General features: G+C 45.4%; 1 protein-coding gene across 2 annotated transcripts in view; it reads right to left on the bottom strand.

Annotated features, from left to right (window-relative positions):
- PTPRG (protein tyrosine phosphatase receptor type G) overlaps positions 1-14,120 on the bottom strand; it is a 731,350-nt gene that overhangs the window by 172,222 nt on the left and 545,008 nt on the right. For both annotated transcript variants that reach the window (XM_022572681.2, XM_022572679.2), the window contains exon 6: positions 4,925-4,991. In XM_022572681.2, the coding sequence (XP_022428389.1) occupies positions 4,925-4,991 (67 nt within the window). The remainder of the gene's footprint in view (positions 1-4,924; positions 4,992-14,120) is intronic.

Below are 14,120 nucleotides of genomic sequence, written 5' to 3'. Positions count from 1 at the left end.
TAAATAAAATCCCTGATTAGATACATTTTAATGCTTCCACCTATGCCTCAATGGATAGACAGGACCAGAATCAATGGCAAATCACCTCTCTTCATTCTATTTATATTTTTTCATGCTTCCGAGTTTGTAAAAATCACAATTTACATAGAAAAATGAACACCTAAGAAAGAGCATTTTCTGGGACTTCCCTGGTGGTGCAGTGGTTAAGAATCCACCTGCCATTGCAGGGGACATGGGTTCGAGCCCTGGTCTGGGAAGATCCCACATGCTGCAGAGCAACTAAGCCTGTGCACCACAACTACTGACCCTGCGCTCTAGAGCCCGTGAGCCACAACTACTGAAGCCCGTGCACCTAGAGCCTGTGCTCCGTAACAAGAGAAGCCACCACAATGAGAAGCCTGCGCACCACAACGAAGAGTAGCCCCTGCTCGCCACAACTAGAGAAAGCCCGCGCACAGCAATGAAGACCCAACACAGCCAAAAATAAATAAATAAAATAAATAAATTTATAAAAAATAAACAAAACAAAAAGAAAGAGCACTTTCTGCTTCCAAGAGGTTTCTAGATATCTCTCCCCAGCTCCCCTGCACAAGAGTAGCAAGGTCCCAGAGCTCAGAGTCTCCAACATGCCACATCTGTGCTGCTGCTGCTTGGGACCTTATACTCCCTTTTCTGCCTGGACAACCTCTATGCACTCTTTAGGTCTTCATGGTCACTTTGTCTGCAATGCCCGGTCTATATCCCCAAGTCTAAGTTAAATCTTCTGCTGCTCTCCACTCTTTATTTTAAAAAATAATTTTATTTATTTTTGGCTGCGTTGGGTCTTTGGTGCTGTGCGCGGGCTTTCTCTAGTTGCGGCGAGCAGGGGCTACTCTTCATTGAAGTATGCGGGCTTCTTATTGTGGTGGCTTTTCTTGTTGCGGAGCATGGGTTCTAGGCACGTGGGCTTCAGTAGTTGCAGCATGCAGACTCAGTTGTTGTGGCGCACAGGCTCTAGGATGCGCAGGCTTCAACAGCTGTGGCTCGTGGGCCCTAGAGCGAAGTCTCAGTAGCTGTGACACACGGGCTCAGTTGCTCCGTGGGATGTGGGATCTTCCCGGACCAGGGATTGAACCTGTTTCTCCTGCACTGGCAGGCGGATTCTTAACCACTGCGCCACCAGGGAAGTCCCTCCTCACTCTTTAATGTAATTACATGCTTAACCATATGTCTCTCCTGAGTGTCTACAAACGCAGGGAGGGCTGGTCCATGCGTGCTGTGCTTTCTCTCTGCCTAGCTTCATGGTGTACTTAGATGAAACACTTAATAATTATGCACAAAAGGAACAAGCAGTGACTGTAAGAAGTTCTGAGCGTTTTAAAAGTGAGAGGACCAAGTCATCAACTTTTTGGCAAGGTGATGAGGAAAATGTCTTTGGAAGGAAGATGGGACCTCTGGACCAGCCACAGGAGACACCCCTAAGATCTTCCTTCTAGAGACAAGCTGCTATGCCTTCGGGCACACCTCGGCGCTCACAGGGAGGCCGCTCTCGCTGGGATGCTCTAGCCAATGACCACACCTGGTAGGGCTGGGCCACTGCTGCCCAACAGAGGACTCCTCTCACGGGCAGTCTTGGCTTTGGCGTTCTCCAAGGTCCCAGCCAAGACTTTCTTAGAGCTGCCTTCAGCCAGTCCTCCTAGGTTCCCTCTCTTTAGAGGCATCAGAGCTGCACTGGGGTCCCAGTGCTCTCCCCACCCACTCCTTCTCCCTCTCCTCTTTATCCTTCCTGGGCAGTTCCTCCCTGCCAAAAAACTCACCTGCACTTAAAATTCCATCTTGGTGTCTGCTTCACAGAGGACCCTACTGACCAAATGCCAATGGTTGGCTGGTGGGACCAGATTCCTCCTTGCCATTTCAGCTAAACGAACATACAAGATTCTTCCTAGGGACTTCCCTGGTGGTGCAGTGGTTAAGAATCCGCCTGCTAACGCAGGGGACACAGGTTCGAGCTCTGCTCCAGGAAGATCCCACATGCTGCGGAGCAACTAAGCCTGTGAGCCACAACTACTGAGCCCATGTGCCACAACTACTGAAGCCCACGTGCCTAGAGCCCATGCTGTGCACCAAGAGAAGCCACTCAATGAGAAGCCCACGCACCACACAGAAGAGTAGCCCCCGCTCGCCACAACTAGAGAAAGCCCGTATGCAGCAACGAAGACCCAACGCAGCCAAAAAAAGAATTGTCTGAGGAGATAAGATCCAAACTGAGACCTGAAATAATTAGAGGGAGACACACTTGCTCTGAGCTGAGGGAAGAACTTTTCTGACAGAGGAACCAGCAATAGCAGATGCAAAGGCTGGAAGGGGTAGCGCTCCAGGCAGGCTGGAGGGAGAGGGGGTGGCATTCACCTCCCTTCCAGGTACCTGAGGGCTGGCCTGTGTCTGTCTGTCTTCACCAGTACATCAGCCCAGGGCTCACACCCACTGGGTGTGCAACACTTCTGCTGAATAAAGAAGTACACTTTCTCAGAGAGGCTAAAGAGGCAGCCACGGTTCCAGCTAGTGAGTGGCAAAGCCGAGATCCCCGCCGAAGCCTGTCTGGCTCCAAAGCCCATGCTCTTTCCACCCTAAGGCCCTGATAATGCCGGCGATGGCGCATGGAAGGAACTCTCCCCCAGAATTGCTGGGACTCCCTCCCGGGCTAGGTTGCTGTGTTCACAGAGCGGCTCTGCAGCTCCTCACCTCAGCTTGGCACATGTCTGGGCACCCTTTGTGGTGTAAGTTACTTAACGTGATCAGGATAAAAGCCAGACGTTAGAAACCTTGATCTGAGCTCCAGAACTGGGCACGAGGAATAATTCTCGGGCTATGCCAGCCACATGGGAGCAAACCAAGAGCAGACTTTTACCAGAAGACTAAAGTTGAACCAAACATGCCCACAAATAGGAATGCTCACGTCTTCCTGTCAAATACCAATGATTAACAAACACATTCACTTGTGTGTTAAAGAAAATATATGCCCTCCCCTCCCAGGGGATAATTATTTCTCTGTTATACTGAAATAAATGTTCAGTTCTAAAACTTCAAAAAATAAAAGAAGTGAACTTCCTCTGCAGGTAACTATTTTTTGCAGGTCTCCTCTGACTTTTCAATTAGGAGGTAGAGTTGAAACCTCATCCTGGGCATCTCTGTCATCCTCCCAGTAACAGGTATCATATTCCTGCATATAACTGCCTCTTAGAGGCTAACTGTGGATAATGAGGAAGGATTACACGATTATGCTGGCGCACAGGTCATGAACCGAATGATCACTACGCAGTGAGTTTACTGCGATTTGGGGATTTGGGGGCTAAAGGAAGCCTACTGCTTATCTTTAACATATGAAATGTCCTGCAATGATCATTGTGGAAATGAGATTACACAGACCCACTCAAATGCCATAGCTGATGGAATGCTTCCTCTCAGGCTGAAGAAGAGGTACCTGTTTTGAAGATTCCAGAATTCTTCGTAGGGTGATTGTATTACAACAGGACGAAGAGCCGGGGGGAAGGAAGATCTATCCATCATTTAGTATATTTCAAACCCCCAACCTCATAATCTATATTATAGACTGGAATTCCAAGAAAGTGTTTGATGAACTGAGAGTTCCCGGGCACCTTCTGGGAAGGAGCTCAGAGAACACAGCGTGTTGCCCATAACATCAACTTTCTGTGCATTTTTGAGGCTGCCCAGTGCAAATTTCCCTACGTCTCACGCCCACCACTACTGCTATCAACATCAAATCACAAAGGGGCAGACGGCCTAAGTTTTGGCAAAAGTGTTTTATTCCCTTGGCAAACTTCCATACTACCTACTTCCCAGCTCTGCGTGAGGAGATTTCTTCAGAGATACAAACGAAAATCGGGAAGCAACGGACGTTTCCTACAGTGAAAACCTCGATGAGGCGTTTTCAGTCACCCTATTTTTCTACTTTCACTAGGTTTATTATTGTTACCCGCTGTATGATTGAACAGTTGTAAGGGCAAAACGATCCACAATCCTACCTGCTTCCACGGAACACTGATAACTGGTTTTGTTTCCCTGAGAAAAAGGGAGTAAGATGTTTGTTAAGCTCTGCAGAATTGGCTAATGTCAAAAGACATCCTCCCAGAAAGGTGTGAAGATGTCTTTATCATAGCCGTGGAGATGAAGGGGAGATGTAGTAAGGTTACTAATGCTATTTCTGTCAATGTCTTTGGAATTCTAATTAGATTATTAAAATCTTTCAAATCATTACAGTGCCTCTCATCTCCACACCTCCCTGTGACAAGGGTACTTTTGAAATTAGAGGATCCTGATGTCATAGGTAATGATGCATCGCCAATAATCAAGTTGCAGGGAAATTCCTCCAATAAAAAACAGTTGGCTAAGACAGAACCCATCTATCTTACTTTCTCTCCCCGTTTTATGCTTGAGGATAAGATGTCTGCTGCACAGAACATGGCCTAGCATTCTCCATTCTAGTAGCTGATGGTACTTGCTCACGTGCGGCAAAGTTTAATGACTTGTCACGGCTACTTAAGTTTTTTTCCCCTACATCTGAGGGGCAAATCAAGAAATTCATAAATGAAAAGTTACTTGAAAAGGGAATAATTTTAGGATAGATATGAGGCACATGGCAGGTTCAACGTGTATGAATGGTACATCTTAGGGTGTTCTGATTTATAACACATGAATTCCGAGTGGTACCTGAAGAGAAACAAATTGCTTACTGTTAACCCAGATCCATTTGCAGGTAATAAATGGATGTGCTCTCTACCCATCAAATAATGGGCCTCATGCCCTTCAACATCAGTGGATGTGGAATGGGTGTCATACTCCATCCTCTGCAAGATAACCCATTCCTTTAGGTGGAGACCTTAGCCCTTCACATCCCAGCAAAAGGAAGTACATGCAGCTTACTTACCATGATGTACGACGCCCTTCAACCCATGGATAATAGGATCCAGTGCAGAATTGTCCCTTGGACTGACCTATATGTAAAGGAAACATGGTTGGTTAAATCTATTCTGGCATCAGACACAACAGTCTCAGTTTAATCTTCTAAAGAGAAGCGGGGGGGAAATAGATGCTATCTAGCAAGCTGCTTGGGTCTCACATACACCATGGCTCTCACCAAACACAGGAGATTTATGACATAATAAAACCAAGTGAGGAAGTCTAAATCAAAAGAAAGAAACTTCTCAGAATACATTAGAACAGGAGAGAAATACCGTAGTCCTAGCAAAATCTTAAAAAGCAAGCAGACTATCCTCTTGCTTTGTTTTATTAAAAGTAGACCCCAATCGGCTAAAACGTCATTGAAAGTCATCAGAGAGCAATCCATCAGTGATTGAATATTTCAATACCTTTTCGGGATTATGGTTTTTTCCTCTTCTTTTTAAAAATGGATCTGTTCCCTGCCGGCTTACTCTCCTTTTTAAGGATCCCGATTCCCTGTGCCTTAACTTATGCTCAAAGAGGCATTTCTAAGAGTCACTCGAGCAGGGAAAATGTAGAGCGGAAAGGAGCTCGAAGAGACAGTGTCTCCAACCTCCCTTCCCCGCTGCAGTATTTTTTTACGTTTTATTTTTACATTTTTTAATTTTGGCGGTGCCACAGGGCTTGCGGGATCTCAGTTTCCTCCACCAGGGAATGAACCTGGGCCCCAGAGTGAAAGCGTCAAGTCCTAACCACTAGACCACCAGGGGCCTCCCCTCCCCCACCCCCCGGAGTTTTTAATCTGCTGAAGAAATGTCAAGCCTCTTTGATCTTAACCCTCACGCCTTCCCCTTATGTTCTGATACTACTCGGCATAAATTCTCATTCTTGTCCTTTCTAGAAGATTGAAATTCCACCAGCATATTATAATTTTGGTTTTTAAGTTCTTTCTTTTAAACATATTGAAATAGCTACACATGAAATGATTTTGCTTTCAAATAACTCAGGAGTAGATAGCAGAGGAAGCGAGCGGGGTATAGATGCACTAGGACTGACCATTAATCAATCATTTAGGATTTTAGGTGATGAGTATCAGAAGGGTCATGATACAAGTTTCTCTCCTTTTGTGTACATTGAAATTTTTCCAAATAAAGAGTTTCCCCAAATCCATTACCTATGGTCAGCATATCTCCTAAAAATTTTTTCCCAGGGTGTTATTTACATTTAATCCACTTCTAACACAATAACGTTGAGATACTGACAAAACTTTCAATGGGTAGCAAGACCCAACTTGATGTTTCCCGGTTAATCCAGATGAATCCAGGGCCAACTTAGGTTAAGTTTTAAGGCAGCTGAAAAATGGCCACACCCCTTCCTCCCTTATAGATTCCCCCTGTCTGGCTGCCAATCCTAGTTTGCTCTCTAATAATAAGTCATACTTCACAATTTCTTTCTCTCTTCTGCCTCAGCGTCTCCAAGTTAAAGCAGTGGTTCTCAACTGGAGGCATTTTTACCTATCTCTCACTCCCCATTCCCACCCAGGGGATATTTGACCATGTCTGCTGACACTGTTGGCTGTCACAAGTAAGGGTGGAAGGGCGAGGCTATTAGCATCAAGTGGGTAGAGGCAGGGCTGCAGCTAAACATCTCATAATGTTCAGAAGAGCCCCCCAGAGCAATGAATTATCTGGCCCACAATGCCAACGATGCAGAAGTTGAGAAAGAAAATCCCGGGTTGGATGCTCTATGAGTTAACAGTGATTACATATTAATGTCTGGAGCCCTGAGTTACGACTAAATTCAAACACAGGTGTCATTATGTATGGGATTATGTTTATAGACTAATAAAATGAGGTGGAATTTGGTACTACATTGTAAACACTACAAGTACTACAAAAAAAAAAAAAAAAAAAAAGGATCAGTGTATCAGATCACAATGATGGATTTCTGGAAGTTGCCATGAGTGTAGCTCCAAAATTGCCCGAAAGGAAGCTCAAGCCACTGGTTGAAGCACAAAACATTTCTGAAAGGCAAACATCCACAGAATACCACAAAATGAAAAACAATCATATTTGCACCATGGCACAGACTAATCAAAAATTTTAAAACATGACCAAAAATGGAAACACAACTCAAGAATGCAAGGTAAGAGAGTCTACCAGTAAATGGCCAAACTTCAAAAGTGACAGAACAAAGTAAGAGCCCACAGAAATATCTCATATCAAATTGAAGTTACAGGCAAAAACACGGTCTTCTTTCTCCCATGTTCAGATTTAGTCTGCGAGACATGTTAACGCCAGTTCAACTACCTGAAGTTACTTTAATGTATGTGGGAAATAGCAAAATGGCCACAAACTCCTGCCATCCCTGTCACATGCATCTTGGCAATGTGATTGGCCACTCCTCCCATCAAGAGCGCACATCAACCTCTCCACTCTTTGAAACTGGGCTTGGGGATTTCCTAGTGGTGCAGTGGTTAAGAATCTGCCTGCCAATGCAGGGGACACAGGTTTCAGCCCTGGTCCGGGAAGATCCTACATGCCGTGGATCAACTAAGCCCGTGCACCACAACTACTGAGCCTGCGTTCTAGAGCCCGCAAGCCACAACTACTGAAGCCCGCGCTCCTAGAGCCCATGCTCCACAACAAGAGAAGCCACTGCAATGAGAAGCCCGCACACCACAACAAAGAGTAGCCCCCTGCTCGCTGCAGCTAGAGAAAGCCCACGCACAGCAACGAAGACCCAACGCAGCCAATAAATAAATTATTTAATTAAAAACAAACAGACAAACAAAACTGGGCTTGGCCACATGCTTTGGCCAAAGGGACAGCAAATATGAGGCAGGGAGAGGCTTATACAGGGATGCGAATGCAAGGGTTTATCCTCTCTTGTTAATCTTTGAAATCCTGAAACCACCAGGTGAGGAACTCCAGGCTAGCCTACTGGAGGATGAGAGACCACAAAGAGCAGACACATGCAGTCCAGGCTGAAGCAATTCTAGACCCACCAGCCTGCCAACTACCAGACAGGAGAGTGAGTCCATGGGAGACCATTCAGCCTCAGATGGACCACCTGCAGTCTGCAGAGACCAGCCAAGCTGGCCTTGACCAGAAGAACCGCCCAGCCAACCTAAAGTAACAAAGTAATTGTTGTTTTAACTAATTGGGATCATCGATTACAGAGCAAAATTTAGCTGAGTTTCATGACTGTGTACAGAGGTGGAAGATGGGGACAGGCTATAATATCAATAATTTTCTTAACCAATACACTTTGCTTATTTAAAGTTTGTCTTGAAAGTTTCTCAGTGAGACGCCACCATCACAAGGCACAACATTTACCATCAACCTGATCAACTCATGTGCTTCTACAAAACTGTGTTAACCCCTCCTCTACCACGGCAACATTTCACGGATACTGATTTTTGATCCCAACTGTGGGGGGACGTTTTGTAGTCAGGAGGGCACTTTAATGCATTTAGTCTCATCTGATGATGTGAAACTTCAAGGAAACTGTTCCTAATCCTCTGTGACTTACATCCACCAATGACGCCTGTAGCCCAAGCAAAAGGAAAATAAGCCGATAACCTACTCCATCTTCAATTTCTGGTTGCTTCTGACTACACTACCTCTGTGCCTGATTACTCAGTCCTGGTCTCATTTGAGCTCAAGAGCCTGACCCTAGATTCTAAGCAATCTGGAAAGTGAAAAGCCTTCTCCAATGCCCATTTATCTCCACAGCCTCCACTGCTGGTTTATACGGTTGGGGTTGAGAAGATGGACAGAGAGAGAAAGAATAATGGAGATCACTGGCTGGTCGAAGTAACTTACTAATAATACAGAGCCTACTCTCCAGTTCATGTCTTGGATCTAAACCTCAGGGTTAGAATCCAAAGAGCATGTTAATAAGTGGGTTTGTTCCAGAAAGGCATAACCCTAACTGAAATATTCCCTTCCACTCACTGCCTCAACCAATTTGCCACGTAAAAATATTCAGGGACATAACCTAAGCAATTTGGGCAGCTTTGAAATATGCCTACGGAAAGGGTGTAGCGGCAACCCTTGTTCATACTCCGGTCTCTGCCCTGGGTAGAGGAGGCCAAGGGGTGGGGAAAAAATGCAATTTTTAGAGCTCCAGTGTCCTCACCTGTGAAATGGGGATAAATCTCATAATGTTATGAGAATGAAATGCATGAAGCTTGGAGTATAATGCTGAGTACAAATGCAACTTTCAGGAAGGGCTGGATATGACAGGGCAACGACCCGACCCAAACGTTCAAATGTAAATGAACGTCAAACAACAGCAGTTTTATCCCTGAGACTTGGCGATGCACTTGGCTCTAAAAGCAGTACCTCCTTGAGTTTGAATTTCAGATGATCCAAATTTATGTTTTATTTGACATCCACTCCCTTTTGTAATACGCTGCTCCTGCTAAAGCCACGGGAGGAGTTTTCCTAGCTCTTGAAATCTGCTTCCTTCCGCTTTAAGATCAAAGGAGTTACGCAGTAATATGGAAAGGGCAGCAATTGCAAAAATGAGCTTAAAATGGATGAGAAGAAATGGACCCCCCTTTCCCTGCAGAGTTTGTGCTCTCACTGCAAAACATAGCTTAGGGCACTTCCAATACAGATGCAACAGAGGGCTCCGAAATGAAAGCTTTTAAGTTGTCTTTGGATATAACCAAAAGACAAAGAGACATTAGCAATACAGGAAACCATGTAGTTTTGGGCAAAAGGCCAAATTTATATAAATGCTGATGAAATCTAAACTTCATAGATTTTTTTTCCCAAATAATAGACATAAGGATTCAGCCAACTATCAATTTAGTAACCAACTTACTGATAATCTCTAGAGATGTGTTGATAATCCAGGCTCTACAGGCAGACAGACATTTATTCCTGCTTGAAGCAAAATGACATGAGGCAGAGAAGCCCCACCAGACTGTGTGTCTGCATTCGGCTGTGCTGCCGTTTACTTTTCCCATCCACGGTGCCATGTGGCCCTTGACTTGGATCCTAATAACCTTCCATCTATCAAGTCCTGGCCATCTGCTAAATAGGATGTCCAAGACAACCTAGTTGCCTTGAAACTGACATCGCCAGCTGCTCCTTTGGTCCTATAAGTGTTGTATCTAGCCAATACCCTCTTGTGGGAAAAAGGATTTATGCCTGCTGAGGGTGAATGGCTACACCATTAACCACAGCCGCGGGGGAAAGTGACAAACAGCAGGACCAGAGATTCTGCACATCCTTCCTCAACTGCAGAGATGATGATCCATCCAAGCTGATGGTTAGCAGGTAACTGTATATTCAGAAGCTAAAGTGTTTATCAGGACAAGGGCAAGCACTTCTTAGGAGGTCTGATTTCAGATCTGATTCTTCTCTTCTTCCACAGCTCTTACCTAAAGAGCCATGTAGCAAGGATGCTGCAGCTTCTTTCATTCCGACTTCAACACCTTGGGTACCACTCACCAGGTTTTAGTTCAAGTTGCTATCAAGCAAAAACCATTCATAACTTGGCTGTTTTACAACACTGCATTTCAGTTAAGGCTTCTCCAGAGACAGAGCACCAAACAGATTCCTTTACTAATAAATAAATGCTTGTCAATAATTTCAGAAATGTGTCTATATTTTCAAGAAGATAAGAACAGGACTTCCCTGGTGGTCCAGTGGTAAAGAATTCACCTTCCAATGCAGGGGACGCAGGTTCGATCCCTGGTCAGGGAACTAAGATCCCACATGCCGCGGGGCAACTAAGCCCACACGCCACAACTGCTGAGCTTGCGCGCCTTCAATTAGAGAGCCTGTGCGCCACAAACTACAGAGCCCACGCGCCCTGGAGCCTGTGGGCCACTACTAGAGAAGAGGAAACCCGCACATCACAACTAGAGAGAAGCCCAAGCACCACAAGGAAGAGCCCGCATACCACAAGGAAAGATCCTGCATGCCTCAGCAAAGACCCTGTGTGCCACAATTAACACCCGGCACAGCCAAAAATAAATTCAACAAGTAAATAAATAATAAATAAATCTTAATTAAAAAAAAGATAAGAGCATCAAACTACTAACCGCTGATCTATACTGAAAACATCATTCTTTGGTTGGCTCTTCTTTTTAATACTCAAAAATATGACTTTTCTTCTTGTACACCCTACCGTCTCAGTTTCTAATGCAGAAATTTCTTTTTTCCCTTTTGACATCCCAATAACATTTTCTATTCTCTCCAGACCGTCACTGCTGAAGTGGGATTGCAAACAGTGGAATCAGAGGCATCGGTGCATTTACCACCCCAAACTGCCATGGCATAAAATCAAAGAGAAAACAGAGACACGATCCAGAAGGTGTAATGGCCAATGAAGAAGGAGCTCTGTAAGGCTGTAGGACTTTTTATGAAATGAAGGATTTTCACTTCCCAATCAAGTAACAGCAAGTAACCAAGTATGGATTTCTGGCCAGGAGGTTTGGTTTAACTTCAAAGAATGAATTTCCACAGTCGTAGTTAAGCACGATCTAACAGATATGCAAAATATCACAGACACATCTCACCAGAGAAGGAAGAGCTCCTGTCAGAGGGGAAGGTCACAGTCTCATATCATCATCTATATTCCAGCACTTGACAGGACACACACACTCCTGGGACTGGTTTCCATCAGCAGGTGAGAAAATTCCTAACTCCTCAGCCATGGGAAGGGATTAACATGAAAGAGCAACACAATTATAAATGCTAATAGGATTTGCCCTCCTCACTTCCAATGGAACTTGAGCATGGACATGGCTTACTTCCTGTTAATTCATAATATTCGTGGAAACCAGTCAATTCACAAGTTATACGTCTCCAGAGAATTGAAATGCACGGCCAGAGAAGGCCACAGAAGAAATGAATTGAATGCTCTTGGTCTTCTTAAACTGACCATTCTCTATCCCTCTGCCCACACCTCTCCAGCTCACCGGAGGGGATTTACCACTTAATTGTCAGACTTGGCTTGGAAGAGTCTATTACTGGAAAAACCAACCCAGCAGGGTGATACCAAGGCCCAGCAGCAAATCTGCACAAGTGCAGATCTTGCCAGCAGCAGTCATGCCTATTGTCAATACAGGTGATTTCTCATTTTCATGAGGATCAAACTGCCTTGGGCTGGGTATACAGTGCCATTTCCTCTGCCTCTGGGCTCACTCAATTTCAAAGCCAAAGCAGAAGAGGGGGAGGGAATGGGCAGACCGGGGCATCTGACCAATGGAACTTCCATAGGGGCCCACATGGTGATGTTTGTCCTTCTTTGTCTTTTTAATGCATTGTGTTTCAGAGCCAAGAAGATAGTGGGGAAGCGTTTACAGCAGTTCAGGACAGGGTCCCAGAGCCTGCCTGTCCCACCCCTGCCAGTCTTCTCAATGTAAAGGTTGCTCTTGAACAGGGAAGAAGCAAAAAAAAATTCCAACCTAGCAAAGTGTGACCCAGAGTCTTAAGCTACAGCACAAACCATTTCACACAGATATTGTCATGACCTTGGAATTAAACAAACAACAAAAAAGTTGGGAAGCCTGGGGCAAGAGAAGCTTATTTCGGGTTCAGTGACTCGCTGGCAAGTTTCTCTCCATTCAGTGTGGCAATGCTGGACAATGTTGACTTTCTCTTGTTAATAATCCTGCCACGCACTGAAAAGCCCCAACAATATCAAAGGCTTGGCGGAGAAAGCAGAGCTGACTGCTTCCACGTGTAGCCGGTGACTTCAACTGAAACACATTAGATGTGAACCCTCACCCTTGCTTTTTCATTCCCTCCAAGCAAAAAGCTGCTCGGGGCACTCCATTTACAAAAGACTCGGGAATCCAGAAAGCACGATGTGGGGACTGTTTTAAATCCCCACCACGTATGCAGCAAGAGAAACATGAGAGACAAAGCGTATCAGATCAAAGGAGCCGCCAGATTGATCCTCCCCTTGAAAAAATTCCTCCTTAGGAGTAGGTAAGGGCATCATTTTGGATAAACCTTAAGTCCAGTAACCAAGCATCCAGATGGCATATGAAAGATGGGGGAAGACAATGTAAATATCATGTAGGTATATAATATTAATATAATTTAATATATAAAATATTAAAACAAACCTTGCTCATCTTATATAGAGAGTATGTGATAGGGGGAGAAAAAGCTGATAGGATGTCTTTAGCCCAAATCATAAGAACCCAGCTCTTAGGCTCATTCGCTCAACAAATATATGCTGAGTGCCTACTGCATGCTGTGGCAGGCTGACTCTAAGATATCCTCCAATGGTTCCCACTCCAGGTATTCAGGCCCTACAAATCTCTACTCTTTGAGGCTGGGCTGATCTAGTGGCCTATTTTATTTATTTATAAATTTATTATTATTATTTTTTGGCTGTGTTGGGTCTTCGTTTCTGTGGGAGGGCTTTCTTTAGTTGCGGCGAGCGGGGGCCACTCTTCATCGCGGTGCGCGGGCCTCTCACTATCATGGCCTCTCTTGTTGTGGAGCACAGGCTCGAAACGTGCAGGCTCAGTAGTTGTGGCTCAGGGGCCTAGTTGCTCCGTGGCATGTGGGATCTTCCCAGACCAGGGCTCGGACCCATGTCCCCTGCATTGGCAGGCAGATTCTCAACCACTGCGCCACCAGGGGAGCCCTATTTATAACTTTATTTATTTATTTCTGGCTGCGTTGGGTCTTCGTTGCCGTGCACGGGCTTTCTCTAGTTGCGGCGAGCAGGGGCTACTCTTTGTTGCGGTGTGCGGGCTTCTCATCGCGGTGGCTTCTCTTGTTGCGGAGCACAGGCTCTAGGCACACAGGCTTCAGTAGCTGTGGCACACGGGCTCAGCAGTTGTGGCTCGCGGGCTCTAGAACACAGGCTCAGTAATTGTGGCGCATGGGCTTAGCTACTCCGTAGCATGTGGGATCTTCCCGGACCAGGACTCGAACCCATGTCCCCTGCATTGGCAGGCGGATTCTCAACCACTGTGCCATCAGGGAAGTCCCAAGTGGCCTATTTTAAACCAGTAGAATGCAGCAAAGGCAAAGGGAAGTCACTTCTATGATTAGGTAACAAGAGATTCTCATCTCCATCTTGCTAGCAGACTCTCCCTGGTGCCTACTTGGCTGTGAAGTAAATAGCCATGCTAGATGGGCAGGTATGGTGAGGAACTGAAGGGAAACCGAGGTCCTCAGTAAAACAGCCCTGGA

The sequence above is a fragment of the Delphinapterus leucas genome, chromosome 10 (genome assembly GCF_059928025.1).
Source record: "Delphinapterus leucas isolate spDelLeu-1000000601 "Yukka" chromosome 10, BTC_Dleu_Yukka2, whole genome shotgun sequence".
Taxonomy (NCBI): Eukaryota; Metazoa; Chordata; class Mammalia; order Artiodactyla; family Monodontidae; genus Delphinapterus; species Delphinapterus leucas.
The sequence above is the reverse complement of the archived record's forward strand: the minus strand, read 5'-3'. Positions and strand labels throughout refer to the sequence as shown.